This window comes from Psammomys obesus, unplaced genomic scaffold, assembly GCF_907164565.1.
Source record: "Psammomys obesus unplaced genomic scaffold, mPsaObe1.curated_primary_1811, whole genome shotgun sequence".
Lineage (NCBI taxonomy): Eukaryota > Metazoa > Chordata > Mammalia > Rodentia > Muridae > Psammomys > Psammomys obesus.
This window is the reverse complement of record NW_026591497.1, coordinates 2342138-2364699: the sequence shown is the minus strand read 5'-3', so window position 1 is coordinate 2364699 and position 22562 is coordinate 2342138. Positions and strand designations below refer to the sequence as shown.

The following is a 22562-nucleotide window of genomic DNA, read 5'->3' as shown; positions in this document are numbered from 1 at the left end:
ATAGATACATAGATAGATACATAGATAGATACATAGATAGATACATAGATAGATACATAGATAGATACATAGATAGATACATAGATAGATACATAGATAGATACATAGATAGATAGATATGCATCCCAGATACAGGACAAGACTTTGGCTTGCTCCAACACTGCAGTGCCTATCCACAGATGAGAAAATCTAGCTTATCTTCTTAAATACAGAGGCTAAGTCCAAAAGCCATATTTACCAACTGTGGAACACTATCTCTTTGCAGTGTGTTCTTCTGCACCCTAACCACCCTGTTCCTTCATTAAAGGACACTGTCATCAAGCTCACAGGTCTGGGAAATCATTTAGGAATACAGGGCACAGCCAATTGTATGATTACAGTTTACCTTACTAAACGAAATGTATGTTAATCATGATGTCAAAAGGCTTCCTCATTAACTTGGTCTCTTAATGTTCCAGGCAGGTTGCAATAGAGAAGACCTAATGGCTGATTCTGAACAAAAGCAGACCAATTAAAAAAGAAATAAAGAAAGAAAGAAAGAAAGAAAGAAAGAAAGAAAGAAAGAAAGAAAGAAAGAAAGAAAGAAAGAAAGAAAACAAAAAACAAAACTCCTCCACCAAACCAATGGCCTTCCATCTTATAATGGGCAATGGTGGGCTGGGAAATCATCAGTCTTGCTAAAGTTTATGACAGTCTGACAAAAATGTTTTGGATAGCTTTCTTGCATGTTCTCTTCCTCTTACCTACACTAACAGTCCAGCTTTTTGTATGTTACAGGTACAGATACAACCTTCTTCCCACACAAGAACCCCAACTAGGTCCTCTAATTGGTGGCCCCATTTCACACATGATAATTCCCTATCTAGTTCACTTTTCAAAGGTTTCCCCAAGAGCACATGACAGCAGATGCAAGATCCAAGGCAGCTGCTCTCTCCTTCTGCTACGTGAAGTCCACACAACCTGTGCTCCCTCAGGTCCTGGGGACAGAGCCTAGTCCCTCTCCATCATTCCCTTCCTGCAGAAAACAGCCAATGAAAAAACATCTTGCCCCATTTCTTTTTATCTGTCCTCTAGGAAAGCCTGGAACAGTTAGTGGCCTACAAGCCTCAGACAGGCTGAGAAACTCCAGAGAGCAGAGTTGACTGGTAAGACTGTAGGATCCAGAAAGCTTCTGCTGACCTGTCTTGTGCCACCCTCTGTTAGCACTCACTGCTTTGAGCCTGCAGGGGAACTGACCTGTGCATGGGAACTTATATCCCAAAGGAACATCCCAAAGAAGTAACAGCCTAGAAAAGTCCCTTTTCTTCCCTATAAATGCCCCAAACCCCTGTGCAGAAAGGCCTTTACTTCTGCTTTTATGAGAAAGAAGAAAAAAAAAAAAAAAAAAGGAGGGGTGGCTGGAGAAATGGCTGAGCGAGTAAAAGGACTTGCTGCTCTTCCAGAGGACCTGGGTTCAATTCCCAGCACCCACATGGCAGCTCACAACTGTCTGTAACTCCAGTTCTTGGGGATATGATACCTTCATTCTGACACACATTCAGGCAAAACATCAATGTACAAAAAAAAAAAAAAAAAACCCAGGTGGTGGTGCCAACTTGCCTTTAATTCCAGCACTTGGGAGGCAGAGGCAGGTGGATCTTTGTGAATTTGAGGCCAGCCTAGTCTACAGAGCAACTTCCAGGACAGCCAGGACTACGTGAAGAAACCCTAGTGTCTATCCACACATAATTTTAAAAAGCAAAATGGAGAATTTCCATTCGATCAAATATTATTTAGCCATTAAAGAAGTATATGATATAATGTAAATGAATATATAAGCACTGTGCCAAGTGAAAGATGCCAGTCAGAAAATACATTCCCTGTGATTCCATTTACATGAAAGATCCAAAGTAGGAAAATCTATGCAGAGAGGTTCTGTAAGGACTACACAGATACAGTATATAGATTTAAAACAAACAAACAAAACAAACAAAAAAAGTGTCATGTTGCCCCAGGGGCTATGTTGATGCCCATGGTCTGTGCTGAGCAGAGGGTTGTGTTGATGTCTATGGTCTGTAATGCCACTGGAAACCATACTGAAGCACATGCTGATGCTGGAGATTATGTGAGTTCTGTGTGGTAGGTACTGTTGCCAGAAACCATGTGGAAGTCCATGATTCATGCAAGGAAGCTACTCTTGCAGTGGCATCAATTACTGCAGACTCATAGTTGAGAAAGAGGGGCATGGAAGGTTTCTGTAACAACATCTACCCCAGCCTCCAGCCCCAAGAAGTAACAGCCTAGTCAGGAAGCCAGCTATCAAAGTCTCATGAATTGTGATAGGGATGCTGAAGGGTGGCTCTGTACGATTGCTGGCTTCTGTGCATAAGTGTGAGGGATGCAGGTAGGAAAAGGCTCAGTTTCCTAACAGTGTGGCCACCGGGAGTATGACCATGCTCCACTGAGGATATGGGCAATGCTTGGACTTGGTTTTTTGTTGCTTTTGTTTTCTTTTGTTGTGGAGGTGGGTTGTTTTGTTTTGTTTTGTTTGGTGAAGGAGGTCACAAGGGTAGGGAGGCAGACCTGGAAAAAGTGAGAAGTAGGTGTGATCGATATGTTTTATGTAAAATTCACAAATGATCAATTAAAAATGTTATGCTAGAAAAAACCAAAGTATCTCCTATACTCCAGCCTGGCCTGGAACTTCCTAGGTAGCTAAAGATGTCCTTAAACTTCTGATCATTCTGCCTCCTCCTAAGTACTAGGAGGACAAGATGGGCCACCACACTTGACTATATGGTACTGGGAATGGAACCCAGGGCTTTGTGCATGGTAGCTAAACTGAGCTACATCCCAGTCTACAGGTTTTAGACAGAAAGGCATCATCAAAGCTTACCTGAACATGGTGAACAGCTCACAAAAGTTGGAAACCTGAAGTACACTGCACAACCTACAGAAAAGTTCAAGGGACTGGAGAGTGTCTCTTGCAGACAGCTGGTCTGGTCTGAGAGTGCCTTTTAGCACTACTTGCTGTTTCTGTAAGTTTAGGGGTGAGGTTACTGCATCTGATGGGTTTCAGAAATTTCTTGAAGCTTTCAAGTTGTTTACTTCCTGAATTTAACTTTAAAATTGCAACATACCATATGGCCAATCTTCCATTTTTGCTTTGTTTCTTTTTCTTTCATTCTCTCTCTTTCTTCCTTTCTTCCATTTTGTTTTGAGATTGGGGTTTCCTGCAGCTCAGGCTTGCCTCAAACTTGCTATGAAGCCAAGGATGACCATGAACATCTGATCCCCTTGCCTCTACCTCCCATGCACTAGAATTACAGGTGTGTGCCACTCTGCCCAGTTTACATGGTGCCAAGAGACTAAATCCAAGGGCTTTGTGCATTCCAGGCAAATATTCTACCAACTGAGCTGCATGCCCATGCCTACTTAACCTTTTTAATATTAAAAGATTATAATTATACCCAAAGTTTGCTCAAGTACACAAAAGGGATATTTGCTCAAACATGTTTATAGCAGCTTTATTTGTAATAGCCAGAACCTGAAAACAACCCAGATGTCCATCAACGGAGGAATGGGTACAGAAATTGTGGTATTTTTACACAATGGAATACTACTCAGCACTCAAAAAGGAGGAAATCATGAAATTTGCAGGTAAATGGTGGGATCTAGAAAAGATCATCCTGAGTGAAATATCCCAGAAGGAGAAAGACAAACACGGTATATACTCACTTATATAGACCTATAAGATATGATAAACATAATGAAATCTATACACCTAAAAAAAGATAATCAAGAGAGCGGACATGGGGTAAGATTATCAATCCTGGTGTTGAAAGACAGAGGGGATGCACATCGAACATTGACAGGAGTCTACTGAGTGCATTTGAAAGACTCTAACTAGCAGTGTTTTCAAAGCAAAGACTCATGACCAAACCTTCGGCAGAGTACAGGGAATCATAAGAAAGAAGGGGAGTTAGTCTGATGAGGAAAGGATAGGAGCTCCACAAGGACCAAATATATCTGGGCACAGGGTCTTTTCTGAGACTGACATGCAACCAAGGACCATGTATGAATGTAACCTAGAACCTCTGCTCAGATGTAGCCTGTGGTAGCTCAGTAACCAACTGGTTTCCCATAGTGAGGAGAACAAGGACTATTTCTAACAGGAACTCAATGACTGGCTCTTTGGCCTCCCCACCCGCCAAGGGAGGAGAAGTCCTGTTAGGCCACAGAGGAGAGCTTTGCAGCCAGTCCTGATGATACCTGATAAAACAGGATCAGATGAATGGGGAGGAGGTCCCCCCTATCAGTGGACTTGGCAAGGGGCACAGTGGAGATGAGGGAGGGAGGGAGGGACTGGGAGGGAATGAGGAATCGGGACACAGCTGGGATACAGAGTTAATAAAATGTAACTGATAAGAAAAAAATAAAATTAAAAAAAAAAGATTATAATTGCCTTAATATTTTTCTGCCAGCTCTCTACTGGTGTTAAGTCCTAGGCCAAATTATTCTTCTCTTTTCCAAGCATCATCCTTCTTCTTTGCCAGTTGTCATGTGACCTTGGTCTACTTGCATTTGTAGTCCTCTTGAACTTTGCTTTGCATTGTACTTGGATCCTTTCTAGTCTTGTTTTTGTTGTTGTTGTTTTAATTGGCTGGATACTAGTAGCATGCCAATTATTCTCCATTACTGAGCTGTGTCTTGCTGAGTAGCTAGTCCATGCCTGTGAGGTGTGAGTTTTAGTCTGGTAACTAGGACAAGGCACTTTTCCCAACTGAAAGCCAGGCAATTTTCACTCCATTCCTCCCACAGATCGTTGCTTGGTACAGCGGTCTTCCTGCATGGAAGCTTCCTCACATGTATGCACTAGGCAGTACTCACCTGAATGCTCAAGGGGTTCCTGACCTCTCTGGCTTTCCATCTAGCTCTTTCATTTCTGGTGTTCTGCTCTATTAACTCCAGCTGTCCTCTCCACTGTATTTCCTCAATTCAGGTGGTCCCATGTTCCACCTCCCTTACTCTCTCCAAGTTAAGTTCAGCACATTCGGGCTCAGCATTTCCATCCTTTGTGTATGTGATGCTTAAGATCAAACTCAGGGCCTTGCACTACCAGAGCAACACTCTAACCACCATCTTTTTCTCATACCCAGTGTCTTGAAGGCATTGCCTTATGAATATTGACTGGTTCATTGCTTCCCTCAGGCAAGAGAGTAAATTGGTCTGTGTTACTCCATTTGACTGTTAAGAGTAGTCCATGGACTTTCCCGTTAATAAGTGGTAGTAAAAAATAGATTTGCTAGACTGTGGCAAAGTAGCTGCCACCGAGCCTGATGACCTGTGTTCAATCCCCAGAGCTTACGTAGAGAGAAAAAGACACCCAAAGTTGTCCTCTGACCTGCAGAAGCACTATGGTATACACACACACACACACACACACACACACACACACACAAAAACAAAAAAAAAAACACACACACACACACAGACAAGTAAAGAACAGAAACAATTGCTAATGTTTCCTTTGAAAGAGTGGTTTCTAGTTGCCAGGACTCTGCCCACATGACTCAGGTTCTCATAACCATATGCATGATCGTACCCTCACCTCTGTTTGAGAGCCAAATTAGAAAAAGGAAGGCCTAGGTGACAGGCTTGCATCTCAGGCGGGACTACTAGTCCCAAGGACATCTTTGTGAATATCTTGCTACATTTGAGGGGAGCTGCCTGACAGAGTCCTTGGCTATTTACTTTGTGAATTAAAGTCTCCACTTACAGCCTGGCTCTTCATGCCATGTGTTCCACGGTCTTATCTAGGTAAATGGCATAAGAAAACGAGTGGGAAGAAGTCAAGGTAGGGAGGCCAGTTTCTCAGGCCTTTAGATTCAAAGTCTAGGGCTCCTGACTCAAACAGAGTATCCATGACGGGTCCAGGTGTAACAGAGGTGGCTGTGCGCACTCTCAGACCTCACCTATGCTTGTTGATTACCCTCTTGCTTACTTTCTGAAAAAAATTGCATCTTCCTGAAAAATGATTCCTTTTTCTTTCTTTCTTTCTTTTTTTTTTTTTTTTTTAAAGACAAAGTGTTTCTACATTGCCTAGGCTGGCAATGAATGCGTGTTCAGTCCTCCTCAGCCTCCCAAATACTAATGTTAGGGGCATTTGTTACCACAGCAGGCTTCTAATAATTCTTTGGGATTCTAAAACTGTCTTTTAGCTGAAGCTGAGAATGATCACAATAGTTGAGACACCGAGGGTCATAATGCCTCACCTGTGGGATGACATGTGCCATGTGGCCTGCAATGGCAAGCCTGAGGTTTTGCTGTGTAGCAGCTAACTCACACACACCAAAGATGAACTTCTACAGGGAGAAAAGGGCAGGAAGAAGATGACACTGGAAGATTCTTTCAGGCTCCAATGTTGCCACTGCCACGGCAGGAAAGAGACTTGGGGTGAGGGAGGACAGAACATCAGAAGGAAAAGACAAGAAAGGCAGTTTGGTATCCAATGCATGTTCATTTATTTTACACTTAGAAAAGAAATTGCCCTCCCCTTGTCCCATCCCTCCCCCCACACACAAAGTGTCTCTTTTTACAAACATTTAAAAATTAAACCAAATGAAGATAGACAAGTTAATTTCAGTACAATTATTTTTTCAGTGTAGCTGTCATAATTAGAGTTTAAATTTCCTACAAGTGACCAACGTCCAAGTAACTTATAGGGATATCCTGATCGACCAAAAGAAACTCCATATTCCAAGTTAGCAAATTCTAGTACAAAAATAGTCCATGTGTCAGAACAGCTTTGCTTTTACACAGGCTTCAAATCCGTCTGCTGACTGCATAATCCCTAGCGCTCCCAGGCTCTTGCTCTCACAAATGGCTCATTCGTCATAGCTGAAGCAGCACAGCACCTGCAGTGGCAGGAGCCAGTGTCTACCTTGGGGCTGAGCTGGAGACAGGCTCAGAAGATCCCTGCTGGCCCCAGGGCGGCAAGGCAGAGGCACTGTCCCAGTCCCAGGTCCACAGCTGGGACTGTCTGAAGGGACAAGCTGCCCCCTTTTGGAGTCATCCCAGGCCTGGGACATAGGGCATGTCCGCCCAGGAAACTGGGCTGGTGCTGGTGCAGGATCACACACCTCTGCCAAGGTCTCTTCCCACTACCGCCCTGACAGGTGGGGGCTAGCTCCGGGCCCCTGCCAGTGGCAAGAGTGTGGCCCTGCCCTTGCTGCAGCTGGGGCAAGCCAGGGCAGGCTACTTGTCTCTCAGGATGTCCAACTGTTCCTGGCACTCAGTAAAGAGGCGCTGGAATCGAAGATTCTGTCCGATGACTGGCAGCAGTTCCTTCAACAGCTCCCTCTTCCGCAGACCCTGTGGACACAAGAGTAACAGCTGAGGGATGTGTCTGAGGAGGTCCAGACCAATGGGGCCTTTCCTGGCTTGGCAGAGACTCCACAATTGATGAGATGAAGAGAGCTAAAAGGCAGGATCAGAGGAGTATGCATGAGGAAAGGGTGGCTACCTTGTGGTACAGGGACGGAGGAAAGACCAGCCTCTGTCCAATCCTGACCTACATTTGCCAACACAGTCACTACTAACCTTGCACTTCCTAGGTGGGGTTCTTGGAGATTTAACCTTATAGGGTGAAACAAGTATCATAGCAGGATTGAGAGCAGCTAGGCTGCTCCTCAAACTGATGTTTTCTTATTCCAGGCATTGCAGGGTAATCCTGGGTTAATAAGGCACCTAGGGGTAGTGATGGCTTCTGGTGTTCTTCCTGTTTCTCTTCCCTTGATCCTGCTGCCAGTCTGCAGCAGTCATTACTAGGCACGCTCTCTGCCTCACAGGCCACAAAGTAAGTCTAAACAACTGTATCAAACAGAAACCAGTCAGGCAGAAGGCATAAGCCAAGGATAGAGGAGGCCTAGAACTAAGCAGAGAATGGGAGCTGCCTGAGGCCAGGTCAGATCAGGGAGGCAACTCAAGATACAGGAACTGTCCTAGCTGATAGGACAGAAGGAGGAGAAGCTGCTTGAGTAATGGCTGGTGGTAGGTGAAGGACACACCAGAGTATTTGGGTTCCTTGGGTTCCTGGTTCAATCCCCAGCACATACATATAAAAAGAAAATCACAACATATTCTCAATTTTATTTTTGAAACAAAGTGTCATACAATCAAGCTAGCCTTAAACTCCCTATTTTGCCAAGGATGACCTTAAACGTATGAGTCCTCTTGCTTCTGTCACCTATGCACTGGGATTTACCATGATACCAGTGCTACAGCCTCAACCCTACAATCTAGATTTCTTTAAATATACCCAAAATTCTATTTAAAATATGAGTGAGTTATATAGTATTCATAGGATCAGGAAGCAGGCTCAGTGAAAAAGCATTTCCACTGAATGTACAAGACTCCAGGCTCCATATCCAGCAGTCTGCAAAGGACAACAATACATAACCATGGACAAAGGAAATTGGAAGCTAAAGATGAAAAAGGGTGCTATGAAAATTAACAAGGTGCTGGGTCAAGAGCTTGTTAGTAACATGCTTCACTCTGAAAGAAACTCTTATCAAAGTACCAGGTTTGTAAAATGTCCTCTAAGGAATACCCAAAAATCGGGATTTTCCAACCTACACAAACTTAGCAAAAAAGAAACAACCCAAATCTACCAAATCTACCAGGCCAGCCTTAAACTAAATAACAGCAGTGTAGAAATGAAACAGATTCTGTAACTGATGGATGTCACCATGAAACCACATGCACAAATCCCTTATAATTAACAATCTTTTTAAATGAAAACTATAACCAAGTTGGGTTTAATTCAGAAAAGCAAGGGACATTAAATAATTTTAAAAAATGTACAATTTATTCTATTAAAAGATTTCAAAATTGTACTAAAGTGCTTGGCAAAAAACATTAAGAGAGGTGAGAACAGCATGGTACTAGAAAATAGAAAATGCTAATTTAAGGTGATTTGATTTCTTATTCCATGTAGAAAACAAAAGTACTGGCAGATAAGCTAAATAAAAACAACAGATATAATTGCACATGGTGATATGTCTGTAATCTCAGCATTTGAAAGGTGGGGGCAGGAGGACTGCATATTTCAGGCCCAGAAGGAGGGGGAGAAGGAGGAGGAGAAGGGAAAAAAAGGAGGGGAATAAAGAGGAGTAAAAGGAGGAGAAGAGGAAAAAGGAAAAAAAGGACAAAAAGGAGAAAGATGAGGAGGAGGAGGAGAAGCCACCACCCACCGTAATGGTATACACCTTTAATCCCAGGAAGCAGAGGCAGCAGAAGGATCTCTGTGAGTTGAGACCAGCCTAGTCTACATAATGAGTTCCAGGACAGCAAGAGCTACTTTGTAAGACCCTGTCTCAAAAACAAACACAAACAAAAAAATATATATATATTTTTAAAGCATACTTAGAGATAATAAAAAGATCTTTGTGACACTGAAAAAAAGCAACAAACAAAAGTTATGAATAATGAGCATATAAGAAAGAGAAGAGCTTCAAGCCAAAGGAACAGATAATATTTGCAATGATTCAAAACAGAAAATTTCCCAAACTTAAGGAGAGTACCATTCAGACAATAAACTTACAGAATACCAAGTAAACAAAATCACATCACAGTTAAAAAGCTAAATATATAGGGGAACAAGGAAAGAGTACCTTGAGCTCCAAAAGAGAAGGGCTAAGTCACATGTAAAGCCAGGCCAGAACAACTACTCGCTTCTCAATACAAACGTTAGGAGCCAGAAGGGGTTAGATGTAACTCTCAATTTCTGAAAGAACACAATGCAAACTCAGCCTAATATACCTTTGCAAAACTGTCTGTTACAACTGAAGGAGAAGAAAAACTCTCCCTGGCAAAAGTAGGCTAATGGGAGCTGGACAGATGGCTGAGGTTGCTGTTCTTTCAGATTACTGGGTGCTTATAACCATCTGTAACTCTAGCTCCAGAGGATTCAATGCCTCTGGCCTCCACAGGCACCTGCACATATATGGCAAGCATTCATGTGTGTACATGTGCAAGCAAGCAAGGGCAGCCAGGGCTCTGGCTCTGTTACACAGAGAAACACTGTCTCAAAAAAGAAAGGAAGAAAAGAAGGAAGGGAGGGAGGGAGGGAGGGAGGGAGGGAGGGAGGGAGGGAGGAAGGAAGGAAGGAAACAAACAAAATTAAATGTTAGAACAATCTAAAACATCAAAAATAATTTAGGAGTCTTATAATAGATGAAGTAACAGCCTATCTCATAAAGAGATTAATTATAGCAAGTTATAAACTCAAAATATAAACTTGAAACTCATGTGTATGCAAACACACATGCTCCAATTACACCTAATAAACTAATGAGGGGTGGGGAGGGGATGTGGATGAAATACCTCTCAGCTCCTCTAGGGCTTGCCTTCCCCCTACCAGGTAGGCTCCGCTTCAGTCTACCTCGTAGGCCTGAACAATTCCAGGTTCTCTCTCCCATGCCCACCAGGTAAACTCTGCCACTTCCCATCTGGTAAACCATCCATCACTCTGCCTCACTCCATTGGCCCAAGAGTTCCTCCAAGACTTCACTTCCAAATGCTGCCAGGCAACCTGGCTACTTCTGGATCTTCCATACCCACCCCTCAGACGAGGCCTGCTTCCTCCCAGCCTGTGAGCCACTTGTTCGCCTGGGATCTCACTGCTCAGCACCCCCAGGGAGGCCCTAAACCCCTTGACTTAACATCCCCCCTGACTATACATCCCAAGATCTCTTGAGTTCAACAGCCAGCTGGCCAGTGGAAATCAAGGAGGAAATCAGCCATGGAGAAACACCAGAAGGCAGCAGGGGAAGGACTGTGAAGGTACATGATTCTCAGTAGACGAGGGGTAGAACCTGTAGGTACAAGAAGCCTACAGATATCTAAACAGATAGAGCCAAAAGAAGAAATCCCCACAATGTATTATAGATAAAACAATAAAAACATAAAATAAAGAAAGAGAATTAACAGCCACAAGAGAAAAGGTCAAATCACCGAAGACCCATCAGAATAACACCTTCAACAGAAAATGTTGAAAGCCAGAGGGAATAGAATTATGTATTGCAAGTTGTAAAATACCACAAATGCCAATACAGACCCAGCAAAATGCCAGCAAAACCATCTACAAAATATTGAAGGAGAAATAAAATCTTCTATGATAAAATCAGATGGGAGGAATTTATGCTGACTAAGCCAACTACCAGAAGGAACACTTGAATCTGACAAGAAGGCTAAACAAACACACCCAAGTCACAGGGAATAAATAAATAATGCCAGGAAAGCTAATCAAAAGAGGTCAAAAAAGAAAAAGAAAAAGAAAGAAACAAAGAAAGAAAGGAATACATATCTTCCAATAATAACTCTGAAAATTAATGGCCTCAATTTCTCAATATAAAGAGAGTAGGATATTAGGTGAGAAAACAGGATCCATCTTTTTGCTGCCTTAGAGAAACATATCTCACCATCATGACAGACATCACTTCGGGATTAAAGACTAAAACTGGGTGTTCTAACCACACAGAACTAAGAAACAAACAGGCATAGCTATTCTAATTATCTGACTAAACAGACTATAAACCAAAGCTAGTCAGAGAGATGAGAGGGACCGCTACCTTCTTATTAAGAGAGACAATCCACGAAGAGGATATTACAATCCTAAACACAAGCACATCAAACAACACACGGGCGCCCAACGTCATAGAAGACATACTAATAGATCAAAACCTACTCTCCACAACAGACAGATCAAAAAGACAAAAACAAGACAGAGAAGCAGTGGGGCTAAAAGGCATCAGAAATCAATGGGCCTAATATATATACAGAATACTTCACCCTAACACTAAAGAATACATGTTCTTCTTTGCAGCCCATGGTATTTTCTCCAAAATAGACCACTTATTCGGACATAAAGCAAGTTTCAACAAATATAAGAAAACTTAAATAGCATCCTGCATTCTCTCTGAGCACAAAAGAATAAAGCTAGGTATCAACAGCAATACAAACTACAGAAATTACACAAACGTATAGAGACCAAACAATATACTACTGAATGATAATTGGGTCAAGGAAGAAATCAAAATTTAAGAGAAGACAAGTAAACCAAAACTTACAGGACATAATGAAGGCAGACCTAAGAAAAAACTGTACAACCCAAGTTACAGCCAGGGTGAGGAGGAGTGTCTAAGCTTAAAGGCCAGGATGCCCAGCTTTGTAGGCATGACCCACACATGCTATTCCACTGTTCGAAGCTTCAGATTTGTGAACTGCAAAATGGATTTAATCACAGCAACTTCACCGGGCTGTAGAGAAGACTAAAGGACAACATATGTGCAAGATCCTTGCGTGAGAGTCTTGGAAGCCATGCCTGGCACCACAGAGCACACCATTTTCATCCTAGACCACCACAGCATGGAGACACCCAGGACACTGTCAGGCAGTATTTCAGAACTACTCGGCACCCAGTGTGGGAACAAAAAAGGGCCCTTGGAAATGAGGCTCTCACCAGGAGAGCCTGACTCTTAGCAAGGACTCAGCCCTAGGAATCCTAAGCACTACAGAAACCCCCATGAACATCGATGGTGAGGATTGGCCAGGCTTGCCTTTGTCCTCAGGAGCTCAGAATGTCTCCAGCCGTATCTGTGGGATATTTGGGGTCCCGGAAATATCTCTCTGGCCCTGTCTCAGTCACTCTGCATCAGTGGCAACCCCCATGTACTGAATAGTGAACTGACCTCTTCCTGATCAAGATTTAGCTTCCAATAGGGGTCTGGAAACCTCAAGGGAGTTTCATGGGTTGTGTGTGGACCCCAAGAATGGAATGTGGGTAGACATTATTTTAATATTCATGTATTTATAGCATGTGCTCATTTAAAATTTTTAAAATTTAGCTCATTTAAAATTTTTTTGAAAGACTTCAAATTAATAACTTAATGTTGTTCCTTAAGGTCTTGGAAAAGCAAGGACAAACAAAAACAGTGAACAGAAAGAGATAATCACAAGCAAAGGTGAAATTAAGAAAACAAAAAAAGAAAGATATAATCCAAAGAACCAATAAAGGAAGAGCTGGTTCTCTCAAAGAATTAATAAGATTGGCAAACCTTTAAACAAATTCATAACAACTATGACTGGGCAAAGTTTCCTCCAAAATTTCTCAGCTGGAGCCATCGTTGATTTAACTTGAAACTGATCCCCACCTTTTCTATCCCCACCATGAAATGTCCCATGGGAAAGTACTCAACCTTGATCTAGAACTCAGGGTCAAAATGCCCCAGGTACAGCTAACTGCATGTTTTTGGCTTCTGTTATACTGCTTGCTGCCTTTACTTTCCCTTGCAATTGCCCACAAAGATATAAATTTTCTGTGTTCTTTGCCTTTAAAAGTTCCCTGTAAAATGCATTCTAGGCTGCTCTATGGTAAGTGTTTCTCTCCATGCATTTATCAGCTGTTGGCTGGCTTAATGCAGACTCTCATTACGGACCCTGTTTATCCTGAGTGATCTTTGGGTCGCTATCCCTTAACATTTGGAGGTCCCACCAAAATTCTTTCACAACCTTCACCAGTTTGATCAACCCCAAGGTGTCAGCGCAGACATGGCTGACAGAGTTTGAAGCACTCCAGGAACCTCCTGTATAAATAAATTTCAAAACCCTGTATAAATTTCCTTCGGTGAGTCACCTGGTTTGTTACTTGGAGAGATAAGTCTAAGGTGCCTTCTGCTTGGACACATAGGAAAGGTCAGATTAGCAGCTGCCAGTCAGGGTGACATCTGTGTGAGATGTCACCAGATTACTCAGGTCTGTTCAGGTGTGTGAGTACATGATAGCCACCCTTAAATAGTCCCCGTATTGTTATTGTTTGCTCTGTATCTGTATGTCCATAGGTCCAAATGCACTGGAGAACGGGCAGGCACTCAACATCACCTACCACCCAGTTAGCTCCAGATATTAGAAAGAAACTACAAAAGTTAGAGGGATTTGCAGGTGTAAACAGGTCCCTGCTGTTGAAGGTAGCTCAAAAGTTGTTAACAAAGAACCTATCAAGAGCCAGAGAAACGAGAGACTTATCAGGCCATAATAATTAAACAGTGGTCCTCTGAGAAAACCCAGATAATAAACCAGTCCAGCGCAACAGACACAAAGGTCACCAATGAACTTACTGCAAGGACGAAGGACATTAGAAAGATAAGTGCCCTAATACGAAGACAAAGAATGACCAGCCCAAGCTCCTGACTTTTAAGCCCCCAGGACCCTAGGCTAGCACTTTAACTTGGGGCCAAAGCAACTGACTTCTTGGTACTGGGGCAACATATTTGGTGCCCTAGGCCAATTAACTGATCAAAAGATTGCAGTCCAGCCAGGTGCAGTGGCACACTATAATCCCAACACTCGGCAAGGCAGAGGGAGGTGGATCTCTGTGAGTTCAAGGCTAACCTGGTTTACAAAGCAAGTCCAGGACAGCCAGGGTTCTGCTAAACACAGAAATCCTGTCTCAAAAAAAAAAAAAAAAAACAAAGGGTGGGGGGAGAGGTTAGCAGTCCAAGGGCAACAGAAAAAACAGCCTACTACCCCTGGACCACCACCTCTTCCATCAACCTAGGAAAGGGAACAGTATGCAGTTCTTGAGCTCACCTGACTGTCCCTAACCTGTTATCAAGAGACATTTTACATAAACTGAAAGCCACTACCACCTTCTCTGATGAAATGCAGCTAGACTTACAGATACCCAGCAAAATTTTGATGTCTTACCCAAGAGTATCTCCTAGCTAAAAGTCCTGTCCTCAATCAAAAGATACAGTAACATATTCCTAGAGGTATAGGCAGAAACTACCCCACCCCACCCAACACCAACTTCCTATAATTGTTCAACTAACCAGTTCAGCTATCCCTGTCCAGATTACATAATACCACCAGGAGTATGTCTGTAATCCCAACACTCAGGGAGGAAGAGGCAGGTGGATCTCAGTGAGTTCTGAAGCCAGCCTGGTGTACAAAGTGAGTCCAGGACAGCCTAGACTACACAGAGAAATCCTGTCTCAGAAAACAAACAAACAAAACCACAGATTAAATAATACATACCCAATTACCCTGGAAGCAAAAGGAGGATTGCAGTCCCTATTGACTGGCTTAGAGAGAGAGGCATCCAGTGCCCTGCCAGTCACCCTGGAATACATCTCTCCTGCCTGTGAAGAAACCTGGGACCTCTGACTGTAGACCCATCCAAGATCTGAGGAAAATAAATAAGAGGATCGAGACCATCATCCCATGGTCCCAAACCCATACACTCTCATGAGTCTGATTCCTCCAGAGAAACAGGTATACACTGAAAGATGCACTCTTCAGCCTCCCATTAGCAGAGGTGAGTCAAGCACCTTTGCTTTGGAATAGACAGACCCAGAGTGATGACACAGCGGGCAACTTACCTGGACCAAGTTGCCCCAAGAATTTAAAACTCTGCAACCTTGTTTGATGAGGTATTAGATGCTTGACCTCCTCACCTTCCGTCAGGTTTCCCAGGACCATACTCTTAATGTATGTAGGCAACCTCCTCCTAACTTCTGAACCTGAAAGAGATTGTCTAAGGGCCACTGAAGGACTGCTACAACAGGTACAGACCCTGAGCTACAGAGTGTCAGCTAAGAAGGCCCAACTTTGTACATCAGAGGCTACCTATCTCGGCTACCAGGGTGGCAAGGCAAAAGATTGCTGTCGTCCTTCAGATCCCAACCCCAAGAACTAAGAAACAGGTTCAAGAGTTCCTAGGTGCACTTGGGTATTGCTGCCTCTGGATACCAGGGTTTGCTCTACTTCCACCTGTAACTGCCAACCAGGATGCAGAATGTATTCTTTGCCTTTAAAAGCTCTCTGTAAAATGCATTCAAGGCTGGCCTGTGAGAAGTCTTTCTCTCCAGGCAGTCACCAGCTGCCAGCCAGCATAATATAGATTGTCAACTGGGATTTTGGTCTTGCCCAGTGATCTTTTGGTCTCTATACCACAAGACAATGAGAAAACAAACGAAAACTAAGAAGACCCAAATTAACAAATTAGGACATCAGAAGGGAGACAAAACAACAGAAAAAATGAAACTCAGAAAATAATAATGACATATTTTAAAAATCTATTCCACTAAATTAGAAAATCTAAAAGAAATAGACTAATTCCTAAATGCACACAGCTTAACAAAATTAAACCAAGACAAAGTAAATAACTTTAAAAGATCCACAACTAGCAGCAAAACAGAAGCAGTAATGGTCTCCTACTGAAAAGGCCCAGTCCCAGAACTCCGAAGGACTGACACCAACACTACTGAAATCACTACACGAAATAGGAAAAGAAGTTCCCAGACTCTTTTCCTGGCTTACCCTAAGCCAGGTAAAGATATAACAACAACAACAACAAAAATTTAAACAAGATCCTCCCAATGAAAACTGTTGAAAAATTTCTCAAAGAAATACTTGCAAAATAAATTCAATTTCATGCCAAGAACATCCATCATGACCAAGATGGTGGCATTACAGATAGGCAGAGATATCAACAAATATACCCATCACATAGATTAAAGATAGAAATTATTTCTATAAACATAGAAAAAGACTGACAAACTCCAACATGGCTACATGATCAAAGTAGAAGGAGCATATTTCAACATACTAAAGGTTATGTACAAAACACCATTAGCCAACATCATACTAAATGGAAAAGAAGCTCAAAATATTCCCAGTGTGATCAAGAACAAGTCCTAAGTGTCTAATCTCTTCACTACTACTCAATATAGTCCTTGAAGTCTTAGCTAGATCAGCAACCATGTACACTTTTGTACCCTCTAAAAACCCTAAAGACAGGATCTCAAAAGTATGTGCAAAGCCATGAAAATCAGATTATACTAGATTTTCTAGCAATAACCCTCAATGCTAGAAGTCTGAGGAAGACTATTATCAACAGGGCCTTTAGAAAGAAGATTCTAAACCCAGAATTTCATTACCCAACTGAAAGTACTGCAGTGAAAGTACCACTGAAATAAAGACTCAGCCACTGTACCCACAATGCCTTCAAAGCCTATGAGTATTACTACGCTGCACAGCTGTTCCCTAACACACTATGTTCTCCCACATCAGTACATTTGCACCTGTTTTTCCCTCTGCTTGGACATTTTTCCTTCAAACATGTGCATGACTTTGTGCCTCTCCTTTTCTGGGTTTCATCTTTTCAGGAAGTCGGGCCTTTTAGATTACTCAGTACAAAATAACATTCCATCAATGCTGTTACCTACCTCACGTCTTTATCCTTTTTTTTTCCTAACACCCAAGATACTATATATGATAAGTCTGTCCCTCTCCACAAGAAGGAAAATAGGTCCGCCTTGTACACTGAGGCTGCATCATGCCTGGGATGTACCTGTCAGAGCAGGTGCTGGCTGTGAGCTAACTCTTGGATCCACAGTTTCTCCCTTCCTTTGCCAACTGGTTTTCCAATTCAGTCAATGGCACTCCAATCCAACTTTGTCAGGCCAAAAACTATGAAGGTGAAAAGTTCATTATCCTTTTTCCTCCCACAGAACTCACCTATCTACCAAGTCTTGTTGCTACTAAAAACACACTGGATCTATCTCCTTGCCCCTCTCCATGACCACTGCACTGATCCAACTTACCATCGACTCCTGGCTCCTCAGGAGAGCTTATGTCTACTTTCTGCATCTGTCTCCCCAATATCCCACACCACTTTCTCCTCTGTCTCCTGTGGGTCAGTCAATGTAAGCTCACGTGTACAGCAAGCCTTTTCTGCCTTCCTCTTTACCTCCACCAAAATGTTTGGCCCAAGGCTGCAGGGCTGCTTCTCCTCATCTTCATCCTTGAGTTTCATCTACAATGTCCTTCTCTGCAGCCTTGCCACCCTTCTGGACCAATTCAGTCTCAAGCTATGCCGATGTGCACTCTCTTGCCAGAGACACTGGTCCTCACAAGGATAGGGCATGACTTTAAAAAAAAAAAAAGAGGTAGGTCTCACTCTGTAGCCATAGCGGCTCTGGAACTTTCGATGTAAACCAGGTTGGCCTTGAACTCACGGAGATCTGCCTCTGCTTTGTCACTATTCCTGGCATCATCCTTCTTCACTCTTCCCTCAGCATGGGTGCGACTAGTGCCTACCTAACTCCTGTGCGGGTGCGCAGTGACACTATGCCAGTATCCCGCTGACACCGTGGCTCAGGTAGGCAGCTGGGTGCCTCATGGCAAGAAGTCTCAAAGCATTCTTTGAGATAAGCAGAAATATTCTATTTTTAACATTCTACCTGCATGAAATGTGATACAGTTCTTGTGGCAAGAATGAAAGAAGCACCTACCACTACTGTTGACTCCCACTGGCTTCCAGTCGAACAGTGAACTGGACCCAGTAAGTCCTTGCATATTTCTCGAAGTCGATATTCAAATCCTAATCATAGAAAAACAAAACAACAAAAACAGAAACACATTATTAAAGGAAATGAAAATTAAGAATATGCTAAGTTGCATGCATATCCAAACTGACTCTGTCTCTCTCTCTCTCTCTCTCTCTCACACACACACACACACACACACACACATCAGCCCCAGGACGATATGCAGCACCCTCCCTGTCTGCTGGGCCCATGGAAGCAAGACACAGGCACCTCTCTGATAAAAAATAGTGGGAAAACATGGGAAACTGGTAAAGGGAATGGGATAAAAGGACCTGTTTGAGAGACAAGAAGGTCAGAAGTAGGGAGTCAACTTCAAAATAGGGGAATGGATTGGAAAGCTGACTACAGAATGATAACTGAGTATGGTAAGCAGCATCAAGGGACACAGGCAACCACAGTGGGGGCAGTGAACCAAAAATCTAGAGGTAGGACTCTAGGCAGTGTTTGGCCAGCTAAAGCCATAGGGACTGGATAGAATGAAATGGATGGAGCTAGAATCTGAAGAATCTGAGAAGTAAATAGTGTCTCATGTGGTTTAACACATGGTTCCTCCTCTCACAGCCAAGACAACAAGGGGAAAAGATTGGGCTTAGTGTGCTGTCCAGGGACAATGAATAGACACATAAAAGTGAGGGGCCTGGAGGAGGCAGCAGCTCTGTGATATATTAGGGTAAGTTCTGCTCAACACCCAGGAAGGAGCAAACCATTTCTGGGGGACAGGGTACATGACCTAAGACATGATTGACATAGCCCACGTATGAGGACCTGGGAGGTCAACATGTTTAGGAAGGCCAGTGAGCACACACTAAACACAGAAAGAGTCAGAGAGCACAGAGGTTAAAGTCCACCGTGAACACAAGGCTTTGGTAACAAACACGTACCATCACACTGAGTCACATAAGCATGAGATATGAGCTCTGTGAGTCACTTGTAGACACTTGCTACATCTTTCTGTGTTTTAAATATTTAAATTTATTTTCTCTAAATCATATCAAAAAGGTCATGAAGGACAAAGCAAAGATAGACACTTGCTACATCTTTCTGTGTTTTAGATATTTAAATTATTTTATTTAAATCATATCAAAAAGATCATGAAGGACAAAGCAAAGAACAAGCAAGTCTGTGGAGAAGCTCTGAGAGCAGAGCTATGGTTGTGTGGGTCACAGGAGAGCTTTGGAAGGGCCAGTCCCATGCCACACACTAGAAGCCAAGCTCAAGGAAGAAGAAAGGTTGGTAAGACAGAATGAGAATTTGCCAACCAAGGACTGAGAAGTGGCTGGAGATGATTGCACTGTCCTCTTCCAGCACACCTTGCTCTCTGTGGGTGGAACTGTTGATGGCACAGGCACCCTGAGAGCTTAGTGGGACGGGTGTAGAATGGAGGGCCCAGGGAGGCACTGGTGAGCATGCAGGATCTTCTAGCATTTAAGGGGCTCAGAGAAGGGAGAAAACTATCATCAACAGACACCCTTCTTTGGAGTGACCTTACCTTCATTCACAAGGTACCGAGCATAGAGGAGGAGCCAGTGGCGGTACTCGTGGCTTGACTGCAGAGTAAGTGCCGCAGCAACCTGGTTCTCTAGGTAGGCCAGTGTGGTCTCCTGCTGTACCACATGAGGCACGGAGAAGAGCCGGGCAGCTTGCCTTCCAGAGCTGTAAAAACCAGCAAGGCAGACACAATAAGACAGGATACACTACATTGGTATAGAGGGGCTGCTCCGTGTATCCTTAATGTACCAGAAAGGAGATGGAAGGTGGAGAGCAAATAAGCTAACCAAGGCCTCCCATCCATCAGATTCCTGTCAACTCTATATCCCTATCACAAGTTGGGCCACAGCATGGCATTCCAGAAGTGTCCTGCTTAGCACCTGCTGTTTAGGTCCCTGAAATGACAGGGACCTATCCCTATCCACTCCCAAACCCTGTGCCACATGGGTATCTATGACCTTTAGAACCCTCACTGACTGTCACCTGGGCCTTTGATATGATTTTAGCAGTCCCTGAGACATACCTGACATAGGTCAAAACTGACAACCCCTCTCACTGAGCTATAGTTAGGACACAGCAGACAAGCGGACTCTACACCCAGGTCCCTCCCAATACAGCAGTGCTGGCAGTGCCAAGACTATCAGCTCACATACTTGGAGGTGCGGCCCTGAATTATGGCTAACGGTCCTGAACACAGCATGGCATCCTGGGATGGCAGACTGTTCCTGAAGTCCGCACACTGAGCCAGTGAATCTTGCTTGTCAGAAACTAGGTTCCTGAGAAAGCAAAGGAAAAAGCAAATGTCAGGAAAACTAGAAGACAAAAAGATCAGGGGAGCAAACCATGCCCAACACACTGGCAGCACACCAGCGGAAGCTGAGACGCACTGTCCTCCAAAACAGGTGTCCACTACTAGCAGGCTTACTAGTTGTGAGTCTGAGAAATGATTATTTTAAGACAAGGCTGACAGAGGAACACAATGCAGCCCGTCCAGATGAGACCTAGTAGGCTAGGGTCAGATAGTAGGGGAGGAGGTCCTCCCCTATCAGTGGACTAAGGAAGGGACATAGGGGGAGAAGAGGGAGGGAGGATGGAACCTGGAGGAGATGAGGAAGGGTGCTACAGCTGGGCTACAAAGTGAATAAATTGTAATAAATAGTAATAATAATAAAAGATTCTGGATTGAAGGAAAAAAAAGCTGATGAGAGGAGTCTCACATTTTAGCTTCAGTCTTGGTAGCTTGATGTCTAAGGGACCCCTGTATATAAAATGTATTAGGAATGCCTGGCTCACACAATGCTGTGACTGCCATGGCCCTGTATGATCTGGCCATGCTCCATCTGCTGGGTACTAGCAGGTCTCCAAATTTTCTGTGCCTCTAACTTTCCTGGTAAGGCAGTTCTCCCACCTTCTTAGAACCTTGTACATAACTGTTAAGAAAATATTCTTTATAAAACAGAGGGATGTCCATGAATATTTTCAAAATAAAAAGTTGGTATCTTCTCCTTTTTCTGAGTCTGAAAAGTCAAACTTGGGATCCTTCTGTCTCAACTTCCTGAGTAAGTGCCATTGTTACAAGCATGTCCCACCACACCTGGCTTGTCTTTTCTTACATGATTAACTTGTCTGCATCACTATAATCACATAATACAAAGTATTTGCAAACTGAGAAAGAAGTTAGCAGAAATTCAGGGGTTTTTTTTATCAGAAAAATAAAATCTCAGTGTTGAGCATGAACTCATGCCCAGCAACTCCTAACAGAAAAGGAGCTAGAAGGCAGCATGCTTTGGTTCTAAAGGAGTGGCTAGCATACAGCTCATATACTGCTCATATCTGGATTAAATGCTCTTATGTGGGCTAGGATGATGGCTAAAATGGATAAAGCACTTGCTGCCTAAGCATGAGGACTGATATTTGGATCTCTAGCACCCACATAAGGCCAGGTAGGAAGATGAGCTGCCTATGATTGCAGTGTTCAAGAGCAGAGACAGATGATGCGGGGAGGGGGCCTAGCTAGACTAGCCAATTACTAAGTTCCAGGTTGAATGAGACCTACTGTCTTGGTAAATCAGGTGGAGAGCAATAGAGGAACTCACCAGACATCAGCCTTCACATGCACATGCACACATGTACATATACCTAGACACTTATCTACCCCCACACATGCAAATGCACACACATATATATACACACACACACATTTATACACATTTTTTAAAAAATCTCTAATGTATACAGAAATTTTACAAAGTGGCTCCATTCCAACCTAGTCAAAGGAAATGTAGAAATCACATCACCAACTTGATTTTCTCAGTAAGTCTGGAAGACCATTTTGATCCAGTTAAGCCCAGAGAATTGACTACTGAAAAGTCTATCATGGAGCTGATATTCTCATGTTGTTGATGGTTAAGGAGGCCAGTCTATCAAGGGTCACAAACATTTTTCAATATCTGTTCTGACAAAACTGGCTCCAGGAAATAATATAGAAAGCTAGTGCCCTTACCCACAGACTCTGAAGGGAGGGAAGCCCAGATTCATAGTATCCTATGGGATGATAGCGCATATACAGGAAATCGGTGAGAGCTCAAAAGAAGCAAGGCCAAGCAGGACGGACCACCAGGACCCAGCACTTGTGCCCTGTGT

General features: G+C 43.2%; 1 protein-coding gene across 4 annotated transcripts in view; it reads right to left on the bottom strand.

Annotated features, from left to right (window-relative positions):
- Positions 1-6486: 6486 nt before the first annotated feature.
- The window catches only part of LOC129679227 (protein HIRA), a 76625-nt gene continuing 60549 nt past the window's right edge, over positions 6487-22562 (bottom strand). For all 4 annotated transcript variants that reach the window (XM_055610197.1, XM_055610198.1, XM_055610199.1 and 1 more), the window contains 4 exons: positions 20573-20695; positions 19921-20084; positions 18336-18424; positions 6487-7353 (listed from right to left, as the gene is read on the bottom strand). In XM_055610197.1, coding sequence (XP_055466172.1) covers positions 7237-7353; positions 18336-18424; positions 19921-20084; positions 20573-20695 — 493 coding nt within the window. In that variant the 3' untranslated portion in view covers positions 6487-7236. The remainder of the gene's footprint in view (positions 7354-18335; positions 18425-19920; positions 20085-20572; positions 20696-22562) is intronic.